Consider the following 26,722-nt stretch of genomic DNA (forward strand, 5'->3'; position numbering starts at 1 on the left):
TAGTTATTTACAGGGGTTTCTTGATGTGCTTTTGGATGAGGAGGCCTCCCCTTTATTTCTACAGCCAAAGGACTACAGCCCAGACGAAAGGGTCAACAGCACCCAGAAACACAATGAATACAGCCTCTAGTATGAACTGTCATTCAGACAAATATAAACATAATGCCAAGTTTCTCAACTACAGCCTTGGACAGCCTGCTTTCTTATCAATTTGTGAACTGTTACACTGTTACAGATGCTAGTAGGTAGCCTCTGCTCTGTAGTGACACTGGTAGAGCAAGTATCAAGATGTTATTAGAGACCAAGGTCAGGAATGTGAACAGTTTAGAGAAAGTGTAGTGCAGTGGTGGCAAAACCACGCCAACCTATGGGCTACTCAATGTTCATTTTTGAAGTGGGAAATTCATAAACAGAGAATCACAAAAAAAAGAAAAAACTGCATCTGTTTCTGGGGCTGCAGTCAGGGCGACTCGACCCGTGTTCGCTTTCAGCTTTTCCCACAGCTCTGGCTGTTCTCTCTGTTGTGTTTCTCAGCAGGACGGCCTTAGAAAGATAGAGGATCCCGCAGTACCTGCCGCTGCGTTGCAGGATTCTGGGGAAGGGTGAGGGTTGTCCTTCAGGAGCGTGAGGAGATTTTGGTTTTATGTGGCATGCGTCAACATTCTGTCTCTGTCTTAAAAACCCTTTTCTTCCTCACAGTTCTGCTAGAAGGGGCAGATATGGCTCTGAACTATCCACTGTTATTTTTTTAAAGCCTGGTCCTGCTAAGCATTGTCTCTATTCAGAGTGAGAGTGACGTAATACAGTCAAAAATAAACAGAGAGTAAACAGTGAAGAGGAGTCGACTCCCAAAGGTTTTATTCTTTGAGCATCTGTAGTTTAAATTCCTGGAGTCGACTTGTGATTGTCATGAATTCCGGATGTTGCTATAATATGGTACTTGTGCGATTACGTAGCTTGTGGCTCCTGGTACTAATGTGTTTTTATTCTGGCTCTTTGTGTCTGATCTCTTGGCCACTTCTGGTTTAGTGGATTGCAACTGGCCCGGCTGTGAAACCAGCCACTCAGACTGGCAGGCATCTTGGCGGGCACCCAGTTCCTCGCTCTGGGTCCTACAGGCCGCTCTCGAAGGCTCCGTCCCCTGGGCGACGCACAAGTGGGCTGAGCAATTAACAATTTCATGCTGATTGCCTGAAGCATGTTTTGCTATGCCATAAAGATAATAGCATGAAAGGCGCCGCATCCCCCCACTCTCCCCCTACCTTCCCTCTCCTCGGTATTCCCTATTGGCTCAATTCCTCAAGCCTTCTCCTGTGTGGCTCACATTCTCAATACATGGTGCTCTCTGCGCTGCCTTCATTACCGGCCCTCTCCGCTTACAGGGTGCATTTAAGAGAGATAGAGGAAAGGCTCCCTGAAGAGTAAACAGGTATGATTATTACAGAAGGTAGAGGCGGGGAAAAAAAACATAAAACATGATGAGACTTTGTCTCCCACTGGTTTTGGTGATTTGAAAGTCTAATTCGGTGACAACACAACAGGAGCACGGGTCGAACTAAACAAACAGCTTCTGTTCCCCTGACACACTGAGCATGCTCCATGCAGGAGGTGGTGACAGTCCCGTCATCCTTTGCTGCCAAGGACGGCTGCGTGACAGCTTTCAGCGCCGGCTACGTGGCTAACCACCGCGATACGTTCGAGCATTGATCACCCTCGCTCTAATATTCCACATAAGTGGTGTACATCAAACGCAGAAAAAGGCTAGAGGCAGGCAGCTCACTGTTTTCCCATGATAGCACCGTGCTCCAAACTGACAATAATAAAATGGCTGCTCAGAAGAAGCAAAAACAAGCCTCAGTTTGTACACACAAACTCAGGGGTATCCAAAACCCGCTCTTAATCTCCATGTGTCTCGATTAAGTGAAAGTAGCTGCTAAGCAGTCATTAAAATGAGTGCATTTCTGCAGAGGAGTGATTCAGTTGCTAACGGCTTGAATAGCACGTATTGAGTTGCTGTAAATGCACGCTATGTTCTGTGTGTCGATACAAATGAAGGGGAGACTGAAAGGACAAAGAAAAAGAAGAAAATATAGACGCACACACACAACAGAGTACGCTAATGAACAGAGCGGCTCAGAAAAGCCGTCCCCACACCAGACAGTTCATGTGGCCCATATATCCCCTCATTGTGCTCTAAAGTGCCGTCTCCGTTTCGCTAATGATATTTTTGTGTTAATGACTGCCTGTTTTAATGCAACAGCCGCCTGGCTCACACTAGCAATCTGAGGATTTATTTAGCTTGTGTTTAATGTTATGACCAGAAGAGGGGAATTAGCGGACTTGAGACGCAGGAGAAAACCAGACCGGCGGACATTAAAGTCGGGAAAAGATTTCACAGCGGTTTCTTATGTGCTGAGAGAGTTCGTACACACTGTGTTTCTGCTTTTTATTGCCAGCTAAAGGTAATGAGGTAAATTCATGTAAAATGTGATTAAAACATAATGACAACTGGTTGCGAGGCGCAGTCCCTCGTTAAAAGGGCTTGGGGAACCGGTCAGATGGTCAGAGGAGGGTGTAGAGCCTTGTGGTAGTGGACAAACCCTCTGCCCCCTGCCGAGTATGTGAACGTCCAGCTGCACTTTGCCTTTCCGACTCCCCGCATATTGTTTATGATCGCTGCCTTTAATATGCATGACGTGGTCATGGCGGAGAATCAAAATCTTGCATTAATGTACGTTATCAACTACCCCACCCCACATGCACACACTAACACTCGATAGCTCCCTGCACTGGTCACCCCCCACCCAACCTAGTCCACCATCTAAATTGCAGTCACATCCCCCAGCTTGTAGGGGATGATAATTGCGGAAGGCCAATAAATTACTGCTGCCTCCACATCAATTATAAGCATCACGTCTGGCAATGAGGAAAATGAGATCTTGTGACAAATTTCATGAGGCTTGACTGCCCAGCAGCCTTTCTTAACATGCTACAGATAGCAATCCCTTATCTAGCCTCTGTAATGGGGAGCTACGGATAGAGAGATGGAGCAGCAGCCATTTAATTAAAAAGCTGGGGAGGGGGGTGGGTTGTGGGGGGAAGAGGTGGTGGTGGTGGTGGGGGGGTTGGTGTGGTGGTAGTGGGGGGGTGCAGTGTAATTCATTGAAGAGACCAAGGAAGGAGACAAAGCCTTTGTCTCCAATACATATTTTGCTCTACGTTGTCACTCATCAGGGACTAGGCCTTGCTGCTGCTCTTTTGATAGCCGTTCAGGGCCTTCTCTCTCTCTCTCTCTCTCACACACACACACACACACACACACACACACACACACACACACACACTCCACCTCTTTCTTTTTCTGGGCATTATTTATTATTATTTTTTTTATGATTTCCCAGGAGGCTGCTAAGGTGTTTGTTCCTCTGGGGTTGCTGCAGCCCAGTGGAACTGCTAGTGGCCGAGTGGCAGTGGTGAACAAAATGGCCCCTGCACCTAATCGTATTCCCACCTGGGGAGTGGGGGTGAGGGTAGAGGCTAGCAGAGAGAGAGAGAGAGAGAGAAAAAGCTGATGAGGATTTATGGCAGAAGGGGAGATGGCAAAATAAAACTCCAAAAGGGATGGCCCTTAAATCTCATTCCCCTGCCGCAATATTCATTGCTGTTGCAATTGGGCGCACTGATAGAGCGTCGCAAAAAACGACCGCTGCGTTCAAATTATGGCTGCACTCTCTACTAATATTTAACATCATTAGAAAATCATTAGAAAACCATCATAAAACCTGGGATTATGACTAGAGCATTAAACACAATGATTATTCAGTGTGTTCCTTTCCCCCGCTTTTGCCTCGGAAATGAGATTTGCCTCGCTGTGCCCGTGCGGGGGGAAAGTAAGAGTATTCCTCATAATTACTATAACATTTGAAAAACACTGGCCGGCGTGAATTACTATACCATTATGCCATTTTGTTTTCTTCCCCCAAAGCTAAGTTCTTGAAGATGGGCTTTTGTGGGGGTGGTGGGGGGAAGTGACAGTTCCAAGGAGCATTAATGTAATTTTACTCAGAGCATAAGCGAGCTAATTCAGATATTGTTTCCCCTGCCTGGACATTAATATGTTGTTTCTCACTGCATTTAACTGGACACACAAATGGCCTGCATTGCTACATTATTTGTGACAGCTCTATAGGCTCTACATAAACAGAAGTGTGTGTATAAGCCCTACAACAGCGAGGCTGTCCCTATTAGTAACAGTGGTACTGTCATTGTTAGGACATAGTAAAAGTGATCTGTGTAATAATTAGTTTTAAAAGCTTCTAGATGCTTTGGAAAAAGCTGATCTGATCTCTTTTAAAGTGTATTGTACCCAAACATCTATAAGGAAGAATATAAAGTAAATGTAACAGGTATATGCAAGGGTATAGTTAGCTATAGTTGGTTCTCCAGGTGTTGCTCTACTGTTAAGACAGTGGTTATATAAATAAATAAATAAATAAATAAATAACTAAATATACATATAAACATATACGAACGTTCATTGGTTCTCCTGTTCTTGGGAAGCAGAGTATATAAAGTTATTTAAAGAATTGAAATAATTGCACAAACATTGTGCAAAATGCTAGAAGTGCAAAGAACTCATTGACAAGTCATTTGAAGAAAAACGAGAACATTTAGATGTGTCTAGAATGATGAACAGAGCTGTATAATGAGTGAGAAAGCCATTAGAAAGACAGCGGATGATGGAGTAGAAAGTTTGATTAAATTAACATTTAGAACGTCTCATATTTGAAGATAATTTGTCATGAAATTATTATGAAAAAAAAAGACAACTGCTGTGTATTATTTAACACTTGTTTCGAAAATCCTCCAAAAAAAGCTTATGATATGTCAGTCTACAAAGAAACAACAACTATTAAGACGCCTAGAGATTTCACACTTTCCCGTGAGCGTGCACGTGTGTGGGCAATATCAAAAGCGGTAATAAGCAGAAAGATAGAGCACATGTAGCGCAGGATTCTGACTGAATGGAGTTGAAAATGAAGGGCTGGGGCTGGTTCCCAAGGCCAGCGTTTGTCTCAGCTTTTCAGCGGCCCGCTTCACGTAGCCCCCTGCTGCGGACCGGGCCTATGGAGCTCTCTTCAGCCCTGTCACGGAGCGCCAAGGTACTGACCCCTGACCCTGGCCTAAAAGCCCTCCCGCTCCAGCCTGGGAGACACACTGTGCTTGAAGGAGTGCAGATCCATGTCCTCCTCAAATCAATCTGCCCGCTCACAATGGAGGCACAGCGGTGGCAGAGCTTAACCCCCCTCCACATACACACAGCACCCCATGACACAATCTATATTAACAACACATGAGCAATGATTGCACCACTGCATCACAAACGAGCACGCAGCACTGCCGTGGCAGGAGGGTCCTAATATGTGCGTGCACGCACGAGCCCCACCGCCGGTCCTAAAGCCTTCATTGCAAATTCTAAAGCTAATGCAAGATGAAATATTCACCGCTAATGCAAGATGAAATATTCAAAATGTCTAAAAACTGCATAGTGTGGGGCGGGGGGAGGAAAAACGTACACCTTTGTGCCATGGCTGAATATGGAGGCCTTGTTTTAAGGGGTTAAGAAAGGAGCCTTCCTTCCACCTCCTTCTAGAAGTAGGCTCCAAACTCGTTTCAAGGCAAGGAAAAAGCAGGAGGTTAATATAAGAGCAGCTCCTTGTCAAGGCTTTGAGAGTAATTCAACTGACACTGATGAGAATCAATGTTCCTTTGAATGCATTACTTGGCAGAAACAGGGCTTTTGTCCCTTAAACCCAGCCGGCGAAAAATGATGCCCGTCGAACAATGGAGAAGAGGTGAAAATATAGAGAGTGAGAGAGTGTGAGTGTGTGTCTCTGTGTGTGGGTGTGTGTGTGTGCGTTTGTGGGGGGGTTATGTCGAGCGCAGGCCTTCTCTCCATTCCCTCTCGCCGGAGCCAAATGGATTCCGAGCACTTTATGCATTAATCAATCAATATCTCTCACTGTACATCAACGGGCGCAACCAAGTTATGAATGACCTTTCGAGCAAAAAAGAAAAGGACACTTTAATGTGCAGAAGACTGTGCATAGCTTAGTAACTTTGGCCCGGTTTTCATCACGCACTATTACACTCGCACAAGGCACGGGGGCCATTAATAGAGCTCTAAATATGACGAGGTTAGTCGTTATTCAGTTGGCACGTGGGGAGGGGACCAGGGGGCTGTCGAAGACAGGGAGTGGGGGTTTGGGGGTGGGGGGTGGGGGTGCCACTCTCACACAGTGTGGATGTCCGGCTGTCATAGACTCAACAATAGCTGCTCTTTATTCGCAAATAACCAAGCCAATCCATTCACTTTTGCTGAATCCCTTTCCACACGTATTTCAGCGCACGCAAGAGCTGGAGTATTGCGCTCATTGTGTCGCCACTCACAGCCATTGTTTTCCTATTACGTGAACAGCATGGTCTCTCGAGTGCCATGTACGAGCATACGCCACGCTGCTGCCAAACACAGTGGATCTGCATCCAGTCAAGAGTGGATCTCACAGGCTTAGAGTGCACTCCTTTTGTAGTGGTGCTAATTTAAAGATGGCGTCGGTGCGGAGATGAAAGAAAGCCCGAGCAGCTGGCACACTCGAGAGCACGCGTTCACCACCAGAGCCCGTCTGTTAAAAAATCCGGCACAATGTAGCACCTTTCTAGCTGATTACGGCAATACAGTTAGGTCTTCTCTCAGCTCAGCTGTTAGCACAAACAAGATGCACTAGGCTTCTGAGGATCTGCTAGTGCCCTGGAAAGGTCCTCCCGAAGGTGCTTATGAGAAGTGTATTTTGTTTCCTTTTTTTTTGGTTTTATTTATTTATATATTTATTTAAATGATTCATTTCTTTTCCTTGCTCCACTTCTTCTTAGCCTCATAAAATCAGCTGTGGACTACATTCAGTTATCTCCCAATTACTGGTTCTAGTTCTGCTCCCTCATGTCCCTTAAATGTGACGCAAGCAGCTTTTGTTTTCTATAGATTCATACCCAGGATTCGCTTGGCGTCAAAAGGCAAGGAGGGTGCTCAACTTTCTCAGCAAAAACTTCCCATTTCCCGTTAAAATACCAAAATGCTGAAATCAGATAGCACGCGGCGATAATAAGTAGAAACTCGGTAAGAGAAATGGATTTCGGGATATGAGAGAGAGAGAGAGAGAGAGAGAGAGAGAGAAAGAGAAAAGATACTTTTCCTGAGGTGGGAAATGCAAGGCAGACAAAAGCACGAAAGAATTTGCCTTTTTTCTTTCTTTTTTTTAATAGGGTGGAATAAGAAATGGACGTGCAGGGGTGGGGGGCTATATAGCTTTGGCAGAAAGAGGGCTTCTCTTTGGGCCTCCCCCTCCCCCTGGGCTCTGCTGGAGCGTGGAGGTGAAGCGTGGAGACAGAGTGGAACGGACAGGAGCTGACTGCGCCGAGAGGCCGAGAAAGGAAGAGCCCGGACCGGGGCACAAATTAATGCTATTGTGGCTCCATGCACAATGGGGCCTGCAAAGTGACTGCGGAAGACCCTTAAACAAAAGGGACATTGCTCGCTCTCTTCCCCCTCCCAATTAGATTTTCTCACCGCATTTTACATGACAAAAATTTTTTAAAAAGCCCATTTTTCTTTTTTTTTCTACCTAATTCCACCCTGCCGTATTACGCCCCCCTGACACAGGCGCCTCGGGAACTAAACAAGTGGCAGATTAGCGGTGGGCCAGGCCTGATTGACAACGACCTGCACACACGGTTTGGACACCTCTGATGTAACTCCATTCTACCTCTGACATCCCTCCCCTTCCCCGGCCCACCCCCTCCTTTACAAGCGCCTGAGATATTCAGCAAATACATGAGAAAGACACATTTAAAAAATTCTCATGACTGTTGGACTCTGTCTTTTGCTGGCTCTTGTGAAATGAAGAGTATTAATAATATCTAGCAGGAAGGTATTAATCAGGCTTCGTAAGGCGTGTGAAGAAAGCGAGACAGTGCTTTCTTTGTTTTGGTTTGAATTTGTGTATCATTTTGAATGAATCTTTCACTGGATTAGAAACATCTACCTTGTATCTACACTCACTGTCCGTTTTATCAGCTCCACTGACCATACAGCAGCACTCCATACTTTATCATCGCAGTTTCAGCCTGCTCTTCAATGATCCGGACCCCCATAGGACCAGGTATGACTTGTGTGGTGGATCATTCTCAGCGCTGCAGTGCCATTGATACTGGTACGAGTGGAGTTTTTAAACACTGTGCCCACTCAATGTTCACTTTGTTAAACACACACACCTCTTTGGTCCACCTTGTAGGAGACCGTAGCTCGTCTGTCGCTGAACAGTTTGTGGTGTTGTCCTCTAGTCCTTCATCGGTGGACACAGGACGTCACCCACAGGACGCTGTTGGCTGGATGTTTTTGGTCGGTGGGCTATTCTCCTGTGGGCTTTGACAACTCGAGCAGCCCTACTGTGTCTGATCTACGTCTGATTCGTACCAGTGCAACACACCTCCAAGTCCTTGCAGCGCTGAGAACGATCATACCTGCTCTGTGGTGCTCCTGTATGGTCAGTGGAGCTGATAAAATGGACACTGAGTGCAGACACAAGGTAGTTGTTCCTAATCCAGTGTAATCTCTGTAAGGTGATAATCAAGACAGATATTTATCAGGAACCGCAGAGGAATAGCACTGACCTTAGATCAGACCCATGGCTTCGTTTTTACCAGGTGTTACGTAAATGGCATAAGCTGATCCCAAACCAGCATCTGAGAAGATAAATAGGGGCCCAGATGTGCTCGTCGTGTGGGTGTGTGACATTATGAGGACAGGTATATGACCACCCGGGCACTGTGGGGCCTCTCTCTCTCTCAGTGTGTACTCTAACAGGCATGGGGAGGCTTGTCGTCTCCTCCTCAGCTCCCTAGTGCTGGCTCATTAAGATGGTACAGTTAAGTGACACTGGAACTCCATGCTAATTTCTGCTCCTCCGCCCCCTACACACACCTACCCCACTGTTCGCCCACCCTTTGGAGATACTATTAGTGTCTGTTTGAATATTCAGATGACCAGCAACTAGAGACGAGGGACCGAAACCCTTTTATTCGGCTTTAGATCTCTAGCAGGGCTTCATCTGCAGCCCTTACATGCTGCTGGGTACACGAGAGAGAGAGAGAGAGAGAGAGAGAGAGAGAGAGAGACTTCTAGGGTGTTTTTGGCACTGAATGAGAATTATGAGATCAATTTATGTAGACATTACGAAACCAATAATGTGTATTACTCAAAACGAGTGTTTTTCAAGAGCCCAGATCCCTATCCTGTTAAAATAAGCGATAGGTGATGGTTCTTTTCTGCATGCATCATAATGAAGAAGGCTCGCTAAAACTTAAAACAAGTGCACGAAGCCCTTGCTGAAAGTGAAAGGGGAGAGGGAGGCTTTTTATAGCAGCAATTGCTCTAATGTAGCAGTACATGGCTGTAAAGTGGGGCCAGAATCGCGTGTCCTTTCCTCTTGACTGTACAGCGCGGCCGAATTGACTGGATACGCAGGCCTCTCCTGTACGCTTACCGAGCCGGTTAGTGTGAAAATCGACCTTTGCCTGCTTTCTAAACAGTGGATTATTCATCTTAATGCTTTCAATTGGTCAGGCTGGGTTTATCTGGAACCTTCCAGCACGACTGCCCTCCTCTTTCGCTCCCAGTGTCTTTAAAAGTTCATTTCTAAGTGAAAAAATATGCTTTACACAGCTCCACGGATTCAGCAAACAACCACGGCTAGAATCCCAGGACAATAATAACGGCAAAAAAAAGAGAGAAAAGCTCATAAACCGCAGCAGGGATTGGAAATTGACAGGCAATGATTGCCTATGCAGTTCGCATTTAATAGGCAATGTGAGAAACAAAGACAACAGCACATTCAGGCTTGGCTTGTGCCTTTGTCATTTCTCATTTCTATGAATTTGCTCATGTTAAAATATGACTCCAACCCACCCCCCCACACCCACCCCCACCCATTGTGGGTAGTAAGTGCTACTGAGAGACCTACAGTATGTTCAGCACAAAGAGAACAGCATCCTTCTGGAGGAGTCGGCCTCCTTCAGAATGGCTCCTTTGTTGAAGTCAGTGGCTCGCTGGCAAACAGGAGCGTAAACAGACACCACGGTGAGCAATTGCCAAGACACATACAACATAATACAACATGTGCGAATGCAGGTCTAATCCATCTGATGAGAGCTGGCGTCTTTGATGTAGCACTTCAGCTATAATGAGCGGAGCATCGCGCAGCACGTTTAATATTCCTGCCTGAATACGACGTGTTCAAGTCCTTGTATAAATATGCAACAGTCACTCCTTCGCCGAGACTGTACTTTAAAGCACATCAATCAGCCGCGCCGCGCCATATCACTCAGCCCCATCTAAACAGGCTGAGGGGAGAATGTGTCTGCTAGCGGCTAATAAAATAGCAATGACACAGAGGCAGGGTCCGGGCGGACAATAGACACAGTGTCAAGGCTCGGGCTGTCCACCCGAGCCGGAGAGACGTCATAAATCTGGCCCCGCTCAAACGGCAGGAATGTCCCGGTTTGTCAAAAACAAACAGCAGCTTGTCTCTGACCGTCACTGCCCAGAGGAACCCCCACATCTGGTTAAACAGAGCTTGCCCTCTGTCAGGAAGCTCAGTCTGGACAAACAGGGTCTAAACCAGACTGGGCTCCACCGCTGCCGCCACAGGCCACTGAGGTGTACTGCAGCAAAGCTGAGACACTGGACCATTGGATATTAGCAGCATCCCCAGATGTAACAATTTCATGTCTTTGTTCACTGTACAAAATATCACTACGCTCCAGTAAAGCTGGTGCTCTGATGATGACTAATGATGGAGTGTATTACTAAGAAATTGTAGCTACAATATAAAACGGTGTAATGATACAAGGTGAGTAGTTATAGCCCAGTACAACAGTAGAAAAACAACCTCTGGCTGTGTGGCTAATTGCTTTTCCACTGCATGGTACCTACTCTACTCAACTATGCTCTACTCGCTTTCTGGTCCTTGGTCCCTGGTAGCTTTTCCACTAGCAGCTGGCTTTGGAAACCTCAAGAAAGTAGGTGCTAATGTTAAGCATTATTTACCCGTTGTTTAACACATGGATTTATGTGTTTTTGTTGTTGTTTTTTGTTTTTTAAAAGGCCATTAAAAGTCATTAAAAGGCCATGGCGTAATATTATGAGCTGTCATTCTAAGTCAGATATAACAAACATGATCTTGCAAATGCATAGTTTGTGCTGGATGTCTGCATTGGCTGGATGTCTCTGGCCAATCAAAGCTCTTTAAAGTTTACATGCCACATTCAGTCCCTACTCTGCTCACCTAGAACGACAAGCAAGCAGGTGCTACAAAAAGTACCCTGTATCCAGGCGCCAGGTACGAAACGGAAATGCAGAGTAGAGCCGAGCCGAGCTTGCATTCTTGTCCAGCACATGATGAGAGAGCAACATGCTGGCATCCGCATGTGGGACCCCTTCATTTACCCCCTTCAGAGAGTCCTGAGAGAATACACTAATGTCACATTGATCAGGAGCCAGCAGCTCTCTCTGCGTCCTTCCATCTCAGCCTCTTTCTTTGCGCCTTTTCGCTCTGTCTCTCCTCTGGGCTGCGTGTGCATAAGCAAGCGCGGGACGAATCAATGGCAGCCGAGCGGGTCCACAGGTAAAGGTTAGCCGGGTTGACTATTGAATTATTCCTGCTCTCCTCATCAGGGCCATCTGCCTGGCTGCTTCTAATTGACAGAGTAGAGGGACAAGCGAGGGTTCGTTGCTGTTTGTGTGCCCGAGTGTGTGTGTGTGTGCCCGGGTTCATCTTGCACACTGAAACTGCAAAATGACAGACAGCGTTTCTCAATGCCAGTCAGTCAAATCAGTGCGCGGACTATAATGAAAGGCGTAGCTCGCCTTTCAAAGTGGGTTTGTTTCATGTGCCAGCGTTTGAATGGAGCCTTCAGAGTGTGAGTGAGGGGGCAGGCAGGCGTGTGTGTGCTGCAGGAGAGAGGGCATTCTTTACTCGAGTTCAACGTGCCTGTCAAAGCCGCTGCGCACACGCTCAACTCTTCCAGAGCAGAGATCACGGCCTTTGATCTCTTTGCTTTCTCTCTGCGGGGAAAGAACTCATCTTATTAGAAAAAGAAAAAGACAAAATCAAAACTTTGCCTCCGATCGAAGTTGGGGGAAAAAAAAACTTCTCGATTGCTCTATCCCTTAATCTGGATTTTTGCCTTTGGTCAAACGGCGATGCCTTGATTCTGAAAGCTAGTGAAAGAGGCATGTCTCGCCTTCAGAGGCAGCGCAGCATCAAGCGAAGCGTTCCGAGAGTGCCTGGGAATTTGCTGGCTTTTGTTGCCAGAACACATTCACAAACATCCAATCAATAGCAAATCTATCAGAACGTACTGTATGCACGGTGAGATCATAATGCGGCACTTGGGGAGGCTCCAAATCAGCTGTGGGAAGTGCTACTACTTGCTTATGTAAGACAAAACAGTGCGATTTAGGCATGTTGGTGGAATATAAGGCACAAGGTGGTCAGCCAGGTCCTGCTTAATACACAGTACATACATTTTGCCTAGAAACCATATCATTGCTTTGTATTTTTCAATTCATTTTCATACAGAAGTATAAATAAAAATAAGCAATTAATATAACAAACTTACAGGAACAATACGTATTTGCTCATGAGCACCCCCTACAGTTGCATGATGTTGCATGAAATCAAAGGGAGAGTGAGGGAGGGAGCTGGTTTCATCGTCTTAAAGTTACTTAGAGCAGTTTCTGCAGTGCTGAGCCTGGACTAACATCGACAGTGGTTCTATTCCTCTATTACAGCTCTATGAAGCATTACAAAGATTGAGAAGCTGTGATTTTAAGGTAAAAATACACAAATATACAAATCACTTCACACTAAAAAATAATGAATTTACGGGTAGATTTCACAAAAGCAACACAGGCCACACATACACACCGCATCTTCTAATTTACCCTGACTCTGCATGTTTCTGCTGAGTATCATTCATCTTGGCAGGGATGACTGACAGCTCCTGTCCTGTATAGCTGCTATACACAGAAGCTAGAGGAGGCTTGCGAGGCAGCATACTGCCACCTGAAACCCTGGCGCCCCACTCATGCTCTAAAATTCCCCACCACAGCCTGCCGCACCCCGGAATAGAACTCATTAGCACGTTTGGTAAGAACAAATGAGCTGACTGCCTCCTGATGGCCTGTCTATCTTTTGGATCAGCTTTCAAGGAGAGTGTCTTGTAATGATGGGAGGTGGATTGAGGAGGAGGAGGAGGAGGAGGAAGAAACTAATATTATAATGCCCTCATCTCTCCGCTCCTGTCTGGACTGAACACCTCATGAGGGCTTGAAATGGAGAGCTTAGGGAAAGGCCTCCCTCACCCAGAGCCATGAACATTTAGTGCGAGAGCGAACACCCACGTGTGTGTTATTTATACGTGAAAGGGTGTAGACAATAAAGTAAGCCCTATGTAGTTTTATCCTCACTGTTATTCCTGAATTCCTGCATTCAGATCCAAACACAGCCCTTTCTGAACGTTTGCACCTGGGTCTCCATCAAAAAAAAAAAAATCACACATACACATATACACACACCTTCCTGTGAAGCCCTGTGCATGACCCTGGCCTTTCCTCACCTTCCTGCCGGGGCAGACAGTGGTCAAAGGCATCCAGGACTGGCCCATAAAAAAGGATGAAGAAATCTAGACACAAACCACACAGATTCACAGACAATCCAGGAATAGCAGCCGGCCTCCTCGCTCAATTTGCAGCAGCAGGATGAGCCAGCGGAGGAATTTAAACAGCGGCCCGTCCATAAACCAAGAGGCAAAGAAAAGACTTCCTTGTGTGCGCTTGGACGAGCCGGCAGTGCGAGGCCCTGCCTTAACATGTGCTGAGTGGAAAATCTATAAAGCCATCGCTCGGGCTTTTTAATAAAAGGCCTGGTTTCTTTTTAATATCTTTCAGAATGAAAGGTAATGTATTTATGAAATTCGTGCCACGTTCCGTGGACTGCAAACAATTTCCTTTGCTTGGCCGCACGCTTCGGCTGGAGATTAAGGGAAAGGCCTGACAGGAGCCGGCCCGGGGCCCCGGGGCCTTCTTCTGCTTCTAATGTCGCCCCATCTCAACATGTAGCATGCCAATTCCAGACTTTATTAAAAAGAAGCTTTGGTACTTTCTAAGGCTGTTGGTGCCATGCCTCTTCCCGGGCCTAGCGTGGCGTGGGGAGCTGGAGCAGACGGGAGCAGAGGGGCCAGTGGGCAGCAGCTATAATATCCTGTTTCTGGGAAGGTTTACTCTGCATGTTAACAAGCGTGTAAAGAGGAGAGTACATTCCAGGCATGGCTTCTGTCTACATGCCCCAAAGGTGTCTGGGGGTAGAGGGGATGCTGACCTGGCCTGGCTCATCCTGCCGTTCCTATGGACTCCTTACAGCACACATGCGGTAAATACTCTGCTCAGAAGCATAGTTGGAGCATTTGCTGTTTTCTGCTCAGCTGTGACACGTTCCATTCCAACCCACGGAGAAAACCGAAGGTTGTTTAAAACGACTCCTTTCTCCTTGTGTTGACACATCCTGCCTTCTGTCCAAGCACTTGGTTAGACTCCAGAAATGGGCATACATCTTCTATTTGCCTAAGCAATCTCTTCCTCTGAACATTAAAAATCCATTTCCAATATTTTGGCTTAAGTAGAATTATGTGAGGAAAGGAGGGAAGGGACTGTGAATGTTAGATCTGTTTACATCCAAGTCTGGATCCAAATTGGCAACACATTGGATTCTTTGGTCTGCTTCTTGTCCTAATCCAAACGACTATGATCTATAAGTTGAGATCTGGAGTTGAAATTTCCACATTGGTAGTTTGGAACCAACATACTCAGCCTTCTCTGGGCCTAGAGAAAGTGGGAGTTGCGGGGGAGGGGTGGGGGGAGGGGGGTGTACGGATAGCCAGGCAAGGTCCAGTGCTGGAGCCTAAGAAAGGCATTTGCTCCAGGTCACAGCTCAGTGATCAAGAGTCTGGAGCTGGAGCAGTTTACAAAAGTAGCTACAATTACTCACACATACTCGTCAATATACAAAGAGCCTAACTGGCTTCCTTCCTCCTAACAGCAGCTTTAAGCCTTTTTCTTGTGCCACAAATCGTACAACCTTAAATCTATTAACTCTTGTGACGTGAGAGACCTCAATGTGTCAACGGCTGTATGCCCTGGTGAACGTCATGCCGTGTCCTCATCCACTTTTCACACACATATCCAAGTATAAGAGTTGTGTCTGTGCCGTTTAGTGCTATCTCCCGCTCTGTTGACCAATGAATGGTTTAAGGACAATAGGCATAGTTTAAGCTAGAGGGCAGCACGCTTAAGTAGCACATTTCTGAGCGGGGGAATGAATTAGAAACAAAGGGCGCCTTTTATCCACATGCCTCTAATTCGACAGGAGATTTATAGCTGCCACCCTAGCACTCTGAGGGCAACGGAGTGGGGCAAAGACACATGGCATCTAATCTCCACCCTCATTGCCTTCTCTCTGACCTCAGAAGTCCACACTCTTCTGCCTCTACGTGTCCTTCTTCAGCAGGTTCACCCACAGTGCTCCGGACGTTGTAGCTGTGTCTACACTGAGTACCCCTTAATGACTGTTACATTAATCAGAGCAGGGACTTGGTTATTACTGAGAGAAAAGAATAACAAAGCAAGGCCGAAAATATGGATCAAACTGAAAACAAAGCAATCAATATTTCCACAATCGATTGTTTTCATCAGCAGCGTCTGCTATGACACACTTTCTCCGAATTAGAGGTATGGATCTTTTTTAAAAAAAATAAAATAAATAAATAAATGATCCTCATCGGTGGTGCTAACAAATGACCAGAAAATGGGATCTGACAGTTGCAGAGGCCGTTCAGAAAGAGCCACGCTAGCCCTCCCTGAGGGGTGGCCCGGCCAGCCTTAATGCAGGGCTTTTACAGTGCTGGAGCTGGTGGTTAATGTGCATTAATGTGCACTGCCGGGATTTTCAACTCCTTCCGTACTAATTGTTTTGTAAAGAATGTAGGGGTTGAGAGGTGCCACCACACACCCCGGTTTCTAGGTGTCACCTCACAAAGCTCGGAACGCATTAGACCTAGTAAAGGCACTTGAGGGAGTAGAGGGGCTGGCTATTCTAAACAAGGGCAACAATGGCACACGACATACCTCATTTCTGCCTCTTTGCTGGGGTAGCACCATGTCCTGAGGTTGTGTAGCTCAGTGTTGTTTAATTCAAACTAGCAGGAGGTGCCTGGGAAAGGGGGGAGCCTCATGGCCTGCACAGCACCTTACTCCAACCAAGCTGTGCACACTGCCCCAGCAGCAGCCAGGGGAGTTCCAGCCTAGTTGACCCAGAAATCTAGGGCCAGCTTTGTTTTAACAAGCGGGGGGAACCTTCGACCACTTTAGCGACTGTGCCTAGACCACAAGAAAGAGTGCAGAGCCTCAGAAGAGCTAGCGAGGAGGAAATTAAATGTTACACCAAGAGGGAATGGTTCAGTTCCAAGGAGCGAGGGAGGGAGAGGTGGGTGTAATGGTGGTTTGGGGGGGCGGGGGTTCATGGACGAAGGGTGGAACAAGACTTTACAAAGTGGAATGGTGGGGTTTAGGGGAAAGAGTGAAAGAAGGCTAAGAGTTGGGAGGCGATGGCAGACGGAGAGTGAGGAATCTGCAGCGTTTTTGCGTTGGCTGATGACGATGTTCATTATCAGGGTAATTTGATCAAGATGCTCAAAAAATGAGAGGGAAGGGGTGGTTGAGGCAAGCAGAGAAGGCAGACATACTTTATTACACAGTTCATTTCATTTAACGGACCTCTAAAATATATATATATATATATAAGACAGAGAGGCTGGGTGAGTTTGAGCCAGGCCGAGGGGAGCGAAATGCTCACCCTATGCTCTTTAAAGGGATGTGCCTGGCTGCAGAGGATCAGGGGGCCCTGGCACAGGCAGTTCCTGGCACTAAACAAACGAACGAGCGAGAGAGAGAGAGAGCGAGAGAGAGAGAGAGCTGGCCTCTATGGCGGGAGTCCGAGCCTGATCCGGCATCTGGAGGGCAATCAATCAGGCCTTCAGCGCTCGCACTGCAGCCGGCCCGGCTCGGTAAACAGCACGTCACAGGCTATTAACAGAGCAGTTCCTCTGGAAAGGGCCCTGACTGACTGCTACTCACCACCGTGACGTCACTTGGTAGCTATGAGCTCCCTTGCCGTCCCTCTCTTTCTTTCGGTTTCATATATGCATGAAACAATAGTTGATAATAAGACCTAGTGGGCCTCCCCCGGAGCGGCTGCACTTCGATTTGCACTCACCTTGTCCTTCATCAGGATTTCCCAATCAACACCAGCCTAGGCGTAAGTCTTAATCACCTACATTTTCTTGACAGAAAAGTACCAAAATTCAATAACACCAGAGTCTGGTAAAAGAAGGGTCGTAATTAAAGACATCAAACGCGTACGAGGCTACAGAGCAAAGCAGCCTTCATCAAAGCATGTGGGCATTTCTTGTGCAACACACCCCCCCGCCCCAACTCCACCCTCAAGACCACCACCCCACCACCACCTCTGAAAAATCTCATTTTGCTAATGCAAGGACAATCATGACACTGCAGCCGAAGTGTTTGCCGTTTATACGCTCGCACGTTTCCCACGCAGAAGTCCTTGGCTTTGGTGCAACTTTGAGAAAAGATGGTAGAAAGAAGATGTCAGCGTGTGTGTGTATGTGTGTGTGTGTCTGCGGTGCTCTGCCCACACAACCCCACTGCAGGAGCCATTACCTAACCTCCAGCCAGCCTCACAAACAAGGGAATCCATTAACGCACATCAAAGGTTAGCTGAGAAAATATATAAATAAATACATCAACCAAAAAAACGCGAGGGAAAGAGGAGAGGGAGAGTTAGGGAAAAAAAACAGACTTGTTTGTGAACTCCACCATAACCTCCCTACTCCCCCCACCCCTACACCTCTGCATCTCCCTCCCCAACAACACACACACACACACAAACACACTCACTAAAATCCCCAACCCCCCACCCTTTTAACCTAAGTGGGCCTTCCTCTTGCCTTTGCATGTTCACTTGTCCACTGTACTGTAGTCATTAACATATTTGGAGTGCAGCGAGCAGAAAGCTTAATTGTCCTTAATTGCTCGGCTAAATATGTTCTCTAATGATTTGCCTCAGATCTGTGACTGCCTTTTGCGCAATTTCCCGGCCGCTGGCTTCATTATCCCTGCCTCCTCGGAACAAAGCGTCTTCAGAGGCTGACTCGCTTTTTTTTCTGCTTTTTTTTTCCTCTAACCCTTTTCCTCTCTCTCTCTCTCTCTCTCTCTCTCTCTCTCTCTCTCTCTCTCTCTCTCTCAGAGGGCGGCTCTGCGCTGGATGGGCTGCCTGACTGGCGGAAGAGGAGGGGAGGCGGGACTCACAATAAAGTCCCTTTGTCAGTGTGAGGGAGTGAAAGTGATTAGAAAACCAAATCCGCGCCGAGACAGAGTGTTAATTGACCACAGCTCCGTTCCCTTAATCGCTGACTAACGGGAGGAACCCCGCTCTCAAAACCTACGCCTTTTTGTTTTGTTACCGAGGCTGTTGAGAAGGAACATTGCCTGCCAACATGTGCCTATCACAGTGGGTCCCACCCTCAGTCCCGGTGCACTCTTGTATGTGTGGTGCCCCCCCACACTCTAATAACACCTGATCCAGCTAATCAGCCAATTAACAAGCCCTTCACTTGAAGTAGTGGAGCGGGGGAAAGTGGGTGTTTAGGGAAAACACTAAAACGTGCGTAAAATGTGCGGTTTATCCAGGAGCGGGTTGAAAAAGAAGCGCAGGGTTTAATAAGCAGGCAGTTAGTGGCTTAACCCACTCTTCAGGACCTCATCCTCCCAGCTGATCAGTGATCTATAAACCACACTGCCCCGCTCTTCTCCCGTCCCTTTCATGTCAAAGACGCAGCCCAGGAGCTAACGTCTGTCTGCTGGAACTCTTTGAATATCAGCACATGATAGTGTGGCGAAAGAAAGGAGGAAAGTGAAAAAAAAATAAGTCACAGAGAAACTTTCAGCTCTGAAAGCGGTTAATGTGCTTTGAGCATAAAGAGAAGCTGAATGAAGAGTCAGAGCTCTTATTAAGGATATTGGGCACATTTTCTTGAACAGGGTTCAAAGCCTATTCGGAGAACGTGCTGGGAGCGGGAAAAGGCTCCTCTGCCTCAGCGCCAGGCGGCATGTTGCCTCATTTGTGACGGCAAAGACCTGGCTTCAGGAAACGAGGACAGATGCTTGTGCTATGGGAATGAGACGTTGCAGTGTTAGAACACACACCAAAGCAGTGTGTCCCACTGTTAAGAGCGTATTAGCAGGTCTTAATTATTTACTACAATGTTAGCTTTCATAACAGCTCCTAGATTTGTGGATAAGAGGTCCCAACTTCAACCGACTGCTGCAAACGTGAGGGCATAATCGCTTCGGCCATTTTGTTTCTTCACCAAAAAAGATCGCTCAGCCCACAGCCAAACTTTAAAAGATGACTGGTGAGCGTTAAATAGGCACAGCAATCAAACAATGCTTCGCTGAGTGTAGAAACGATAACCACAGCAACTCTCTTGCCATTTATCGTTTCAACTGAGTTGAATAGAGAACGTGAACATAAAAATCAGCATGAAAATGTATATACAGCTCTTTGTAGAATGGTGTGATATCACTTTACAATAAATCCTCCCTCATTAAAGAGTAACATAGTATACACAATCTAATTAAATAATGGATATTATTGGTCATAAACACTTTCAAATGACTTAAAAGCAGTTATCACAAATTTAAAAGGGCAACAGTAACTGGCTACTCTCCAAACACACAGCCTATAGTCATGTGTACTGTTAAAACTCAGAGGGTTACTGATGTTAGATCAGCATTACAGTTTAGGTACATTACTGGTCACTGGAGTCCAGGTTTTAGAGTCCACTTGTGTTCCTTTAAGGTACATTACTTTCTGTTCTCCAGAAGGAGAGGTGTATGAAATCAACACAATTCTATAATCTCCAATCATAATAGAATAAGGCACAATTATGTTCCCTTACTAAAGGTACAGAGTATGTGCCCTTGACAGTACCACCACAGTGTATTATTCCTCTCAGATTCATCACATTTCAGTTTTATCCACCGGGTGTGAACTGATTTGATCAGATCATGTTACTGCTGCCCTTTTATTTACAAGCTAGGACGGTGTATTGATGATTTTTAAGATGTTTATGACCTAATAAACCAGTAAGTCTTTCATAAAGGCTTTAAGAGTCTTAAGAGTATTATTGTAAAGTGGTGTCCATAGTTCTACACCAAGAACTAAGAGTATTTAGAAGATGCTAAGATGGACAGTGAACCTATGTATGTGAGTGTGTGTGCCTGTGTGTGTGTATGAGAGAGAATGCATGCCCTCTGGTCCTACCTGTGTCACCGGAGGGACACTTGCGGATGGTGAAGATGGTGCTCAGGTCCTCCTCCTCCTCAGGCAGGCCCTTCTGCAGACGCTGCAGTTTGCGCAGGCTCTCGCTGCGCTGGTGCTTCATGGAGCGCACGTGCTGGATCAGGTTCAGCTTCGCCTTGGTGGAGTAGTTGCACAGCACGCAGTGATAGTAGCACGCCTCACCCTCCACTGCACTCTCGTGCTGCTGTAGGTGCTGGAGAGAGAGAGAGAGAAAAGACAGGGAGAAAAAAGATGTTAGCACTAAGCCTTAGACTGACATTGCCTCCTCACTTTCAATCACACTGCTTGCAAATGAACAAATCAATTACGAATCAGAGTCTGGTTGTTTAACACCGATCTTATTCCACGAGCACAGCCTCCACAGCAGCAGGCTTATCTAAGAGCAGGAGAATGTGCCACACTATAGCAACTGACCTGTTCACGCTCCTCCCCCAGATGTTCTTTCATAGAAACTGTTGCAATTTTAAACAAGCGTCAGAGAACGCTGGCAAAAATCCCACTAGCCTTAATGAGAAATCGTAGTCATGTTTGTTTAGCGTCTGTGCATGAAGTGGATCATCCGGTTTAACCACATCAACTCAACGGATTCTTGCAGAAAGCTGCTGTTTTGCAGTTTTTGTTGTTGCTACTCTGAGCTCGGCCCTGCAGAAACTGCACTATGTCATATTAGGTAGGAACTGACCACCATGGAACTGTAGGAGGAGCCCTTGAGCGAAAATCTTACCTAGTGTTTTTCTAAAAAAAAAAAAATAAATTGAGTAAACTGTTCCTATACCCTATCAGGGCTGGACATGGGTGGACACCAGAAGACGAGCAGGAGAATGGAGACACTGAGAAAAGGAAGCATTGATCTCCTTCACTCAGCAGAAGCCCTCCTCGTCTCTGAAAAGGAAACTCCAAACATCTGCCCGTTTCACGCATGGGATGCTAAATATTGATCTCTAGTGACTCAAACCCTCCCTCAGACAGAGTGAGAGAGAGAGAGAGAGAGAGAGATACAAAACCACACTCTGAAAGCATCCAGAACATTCCTCAACAGGGGAAAAGATCCTAGGAGGTGGGGTGAGGAGGGGGGGGGGCATGTCCGACAATCCACAAAGCCGCAACAAGGCCTGACCACATCACACACCCTATAGTGACACGACATACTCCCACACGCCCATCATCGAGCACGGCGGCCTCAATCAATGAGACGAGGCCAGCGCTGGAGAGCCGGCCTGCCTGCCGCTACACGTGCCTGACCACTACCTCATCAGCATCTCTGCATGTTGCCTGAGAGCTCTTTGCTCATGCATACTATTACTGCTCTCTCCTCCGGTCCTGCCATGGGTGTTTCATATGCCACTTGAAGGCCTATCGATGGATTTCTGTGGCTGCAAATCAATGCCAATCACAGGTAATTCTCTCTCTTCTCTTAATCTTCATGGCCACCGTCTCTCTGGTGAGATTTAATGTTCGTAGAGCGAATTAGATGAAGAGCAACAAACGTCTCTCCACAGCTGGGGAATCAGGATCCAATCATATACCCAACGCCAAAGAAATAACACTCACTGCCTGTCGTTAATGCGTCATTATCGTCCTCCAGACAAACTATTAAAAATGAAATTTTCTTTGAATGTTTGGTGTGTGTGTGTGTGGGGGGGGGGTTGTATTTGGAGGGTCATTGAGAGCCTCGCTCCTAAGTAAACAGAAATGGGCCATGACAGACTGAGCAATTACCATCTGTATTTGTTTTTGTATCTGATTACCCTAGATTTGCTATTCCTTTGCTTGATTTTATGAAGGAGACACACGCAAAATGTTTTGATACACGGTTATGATTCTTGGAAGAGGGTGGGGGAGGGCAGGCTCTTAATCTCCAAACACTGACAAAGGTCGGGGGGAAATTTATTAAGACAAGGCCAGGTCCACTTTGTCCGGCAGCAAAGAGAGAAGCCGTGTTTCTGCAAGCCAGAGAAACATAAGATTTTTAACCTAATTAATGACACATCACGTGTCGACAGAAGAGAGCGCTGGGGGAAAAATATTACGTTCCTTAAAACGCTCTCCCCCACCTCTGGTAATATTTAATTTTCGCAGTAATATCCTAATATCGCTATAAGGGGTTTTTCTGGGCACTTGTGCTCCATTGGCAGGGGTATCGTATGTCTCAGCCGTACACCTCAGCTGTACATTAGGGCCATGGCTTTCAGGAATGGGCTTTTGCTTTTTTCTGCCTGCCCCACAGCTCCGTGTAATGGAGTTATTAGGTGATTGTAAAAAGCTTCGCCTCTCTCCTTGCATGCTCTCTCTCTCTCTCTCTTCTTCCTGTTGGAAGCGGAGCAGTGAGGTCATTGAGTAGGTGCTGCGGGACGTTTGGGCTTCGGTTTCTGCTCCTCTCCCTCCTTTAAACACAGGCGCTCGGGCGGCGAACGGCACGGCAGGTTCACTCGCATAAAACAGCCAGATTGATCCTGGGAAGCAGCACACTGGTTTTAGTCAGAACAGATGTCCCAAGCACAAGTGAAGAAATAAAAAAAGACTGCGAAAGGATCAATGATTCTTAATGATAGTCAACGACAAACATCAGCGCAGCTTCATCGCTGCGAGAGAAAGCAAAAATACGAAAAATAAAACAAAAAAAATCAAAACAAAGTCGGACGAAACCAAATGAAACTTCAAAGCCTGGTTGAGGAGGTTGAAGAAAAGTTACGAGCTTTATAGCTCCTATAAAAAGGGCAGGATTTACTAAGGGGTGAACCTGAGCTGGCCTGGCTCAGAGAAGAGCCGTATATCACAGCAACCCGGAGCAGACTCCAGACAGGGCCCAGCACTGGCTTCAACTACCCGTATAGAAGCACTGTGTCACTGACCTGGAGCTAATGCGACATGCAAGGAGTGAACAAATCACTGGAATACGAAGAGTCAAAGTGCATCCAACAATAAAGAAAGCCTTTGGATTCTTTTGTATAGGGAGAGGAAATATGGAAAACACAGATTCTGATTAGTTGTAGGCATACGTGTGTCCTAACTACTCTGGCAACAGGTTTAGACGAGTTTAAAGGTTCTCACGAGTTTAAATTCTCATCATAAATTGCCAGGGAACGCCCCCATAATGAGCCCCATTTAATATACTTCATACATACACACAGTGCCCTTAAATAATCAAGTCCAGGTGAAGAATAATGATAATTCTTACACTGTTTATAAGGATCCATGTAGCGCACACACACACAGACATACTTGTGCACACACACACACACACACATAAACAGAGAGAGAGAGAGAGAGAGAGAGAGAGAGAGAGAGAGAGAGAGATACACCAGGGTGAGAAGAATCAAGCACAAGTCCACATAAGGGAATCCAACATGACACTAGAGGCCTTAATAGGGTTCATTAGACATGTCCCATGAGTGGGGAGGCTCCCTTCTTTCACCTACACACACACACACACACACACACACACACACACACATACACACACACACACACATTTCACACAGCATTTCATCTAAAGCTATCCACATGAGGGACCCCTGGAGATGCTATCTTCTCTTAATCTCCTACCCAACCCTAAACACACACACACACACACACACACACACACACACACACACACACACACACACACACAGACAGATACACGCACACCCTTGGGCCTAGATGTGAAACACAATAATGCATGAGAGAGACGGTCTGTGTGTGTGTGTGTGTGCTGTGTCTGTTTCATATGATCCTGAAATGAAGCTCAGTGCTGATAAATCACCTCCAACTGGAGCGCAGGAATTCAGCGGCTTAATGAAAAAGTCATGTTTGGAGAGTGTGTGAAGGGGGATGGGGGGGTGGTGGTCTGACCAGGAGGAGTCTCCCCTCCATCGGGGCCCCTGAGCAGCCGCACCCAGGCCCCTAGAGCCCACAGGACCTCCGTTTCTCCTCAGCTTCACTGCATAAGCAGGATCTAAGGGCAGCCATGAAGGAGATGGACCATGTGGAGGAGGTGTGATCAACAACAACACAGATATTACTATCAATTACATTAATATTCTGTGTGTTTTAGCTTATTTTTTAGATTAGAATAAAGTTATCAAGCTATGTTTATGTGTCAAAAAGATTAAATAAAAAAAATATATGTATATATATATATATATATATATGAGGAAATTGTTATTTTACCTGAGATACCTACTAAAGTTATTGAAGTAGTGCATATGTATCCTATATCCCTCCCGGAATGTTATATACACTGTGATTACAATCCTAAAGAGAGCGCTCTCTCTCTCACACACACACACACACATACTCTCATGAATGTCCCGCTCTGGTGTAGGTGAGGAGAGAGGTGTGGGCGCCACCTCATCCACTCGGCTGCAACTCAACCCTGACCCCCCGGGCATGGCTCTACGCACATTATCCGCAGGTATCACTTTCCACACCTACCTGCTCCTGTGCACAGATCTGCATTAGCATCCACTTTAATGGGCTGTAAAAATGCACCTTTCACACCGGCCAGTGCTTCAACAGTAAGAGAGCGCTCCGAATACAGAGTGGAGGCTCGCTGCACTAACAGCAAGGACGAGCAAGCGAGAGAACGCCCAGGCGCTGGCGCCCATGTTCATAAACCGTGTGGTGGCACATGAGCCTTTTCGGTTCTACCCCAATTTCCACGATTAAATCTGGCAGTGCTGTTAATACACAATTAATGCATGAAAACAGATGACTATCCAGTGGCTAAATAGCTATCAATTTCTCCCAGAGCTGGCCAATTCCCACTGAGGGGGAGCCAGAGAGTGTCTGGATGTGTATTGCTTTGTAATTATCCCGATGATTCTCGGCACTAAGTGGTGAAGCCGGGTGCTTTCCACACACACACACACACACACACACACACGCTTACACAAGCACCCTCACACGCAGCGCCAAACAGTAAGAGGGGAATGTCAAGAGCCCAGAACAGGAGACTGAAAAACCCAAAACTTGAGCAAGTATAGCTCCCAGCCCACAGCTCACTAACAATTACTAGCTTTCTGCCTCGGGCGAAAACCAGGGCCATATATCCTCTGATATCATAGAGCTTGAAGCCCCGGCGGTGTCTAAAGAGCAACACGCCGATCTAGTTCATCGTTTTGATGGATAATGTCAAGTGTAGCACCTTTGTTACACAGGCTCTGGTGATGTCATGGCTGAAATTATAGCCAATGAGGTCACTGCTTAGCATCCTGAAAAGAGACAAAGGGATTCGCCTAATGGGCAGAAAATGTGTGGCTGGAGAGTGAGGAGAGAACTGAAGCCTTGTCTCATATCTCACCATATGTGTGTGTGTGTGTGTGTGTGAGGGTATATGTTTTGTTTTTTTGGAGAGAGAGCGAGAGAGAGAGCAGAGATACAGGGTACAGGGTGTGTACATTTCCCCCCTGAGGGCGGATAAAGCATTTGGGAATGTGGGTTAGCTGCTAGCAGTGAAAGAGCGAGTTTACATTATGGCCTCTCTTTTACCCCTTATCTGTTTTTTGCTCTTTCTTTTTGTTCTCTCTCTCTCTCTCTCTCTCTCTCTCTCTAACAGCAGAAGCAGTGGTAGGCCCAGAAGCCGCGACCACAGAAGCAGTGCTGGATGCCAAGTACAGCGGCTGCTTCAAATTAGCCACTGCGAGCGGCGACATGCCCAGACGCAGCGCTGTGGCTGGAGAAACGCCATATACCCACCCCCCAGCTGCATACCTTAATACCCTATACCTAACATTTCCTGCCTTTAACCCCCACCCCCCAAAAAATACCCCCTAACTCAGTACACCCGCGAGACAGTATTCGTGGTCACAGATTTGATGTTGCAATAGTCAAATATTTGATTGTAGTTACGCGCTAATGCCGCTAACACATATCACAGGCTTACACTGCTTTCAAGAGCAATTGCTGCAGTAGTTATGTGGTTTACGAGAGAGATGAACAGCAATCTGAGGTTGTAAAATGGTTTTTAGCTAACTGGTATCAACCAGGGCTTGTACATATTTAAACTCCAATGATGCAGATATTGATAAGCGTTAAAAACATAACCACATTTATTATAATGTTTTATTTTATAGTTTACCTGATCATTTTCAATTAATGTTGGCTTTTTTTGTAACCCGACTGTCATA

The 26,722-nt window shown here is 46.4% G+C and overlaps 1 protein-coding gene across 2 annotated transcripts in view; it reads right to left on the bottom strand.

Annotated features, from left to right (window-relative positions):
- zfhx3b (zinc finger homeobox 3b) overlaps positions 1-26,722 on the bottom strand; it is a 185,327-nt gene that overhangs the window by 52,625 nt on the left and 105,980 nt on the right. For both annotated transcript variants that reach the window (XM_066647152.1, XM_066647151.1), the window contains exon 4: positions 20,574-20,805. In XM_066647152.1, the coding sequence (XP_066503249.1) occupies positions 20,574-20,805 (232 nt within the window). The remainder of the gene's footprint in view (positions 1-20,573; positions 20,806-26,722) is intronic.

The sequence above is a fragment of the Hoplias malabaricus genome, chromosome 16 (assembly GCF_029633855.1).
Source record: "Hoplias malabaricus isolate fHopMal1 chromosome 16, fHopMal1.hap1, whole genome shotgun sequence".
NCBI classification, from domain to species: domain Eukaryota; kingdom Metazoa; phylum Chordata; class Actinopteri; order Characiformes; family Erythrinidae; genus Hoplias; species Hoplias malabaricus.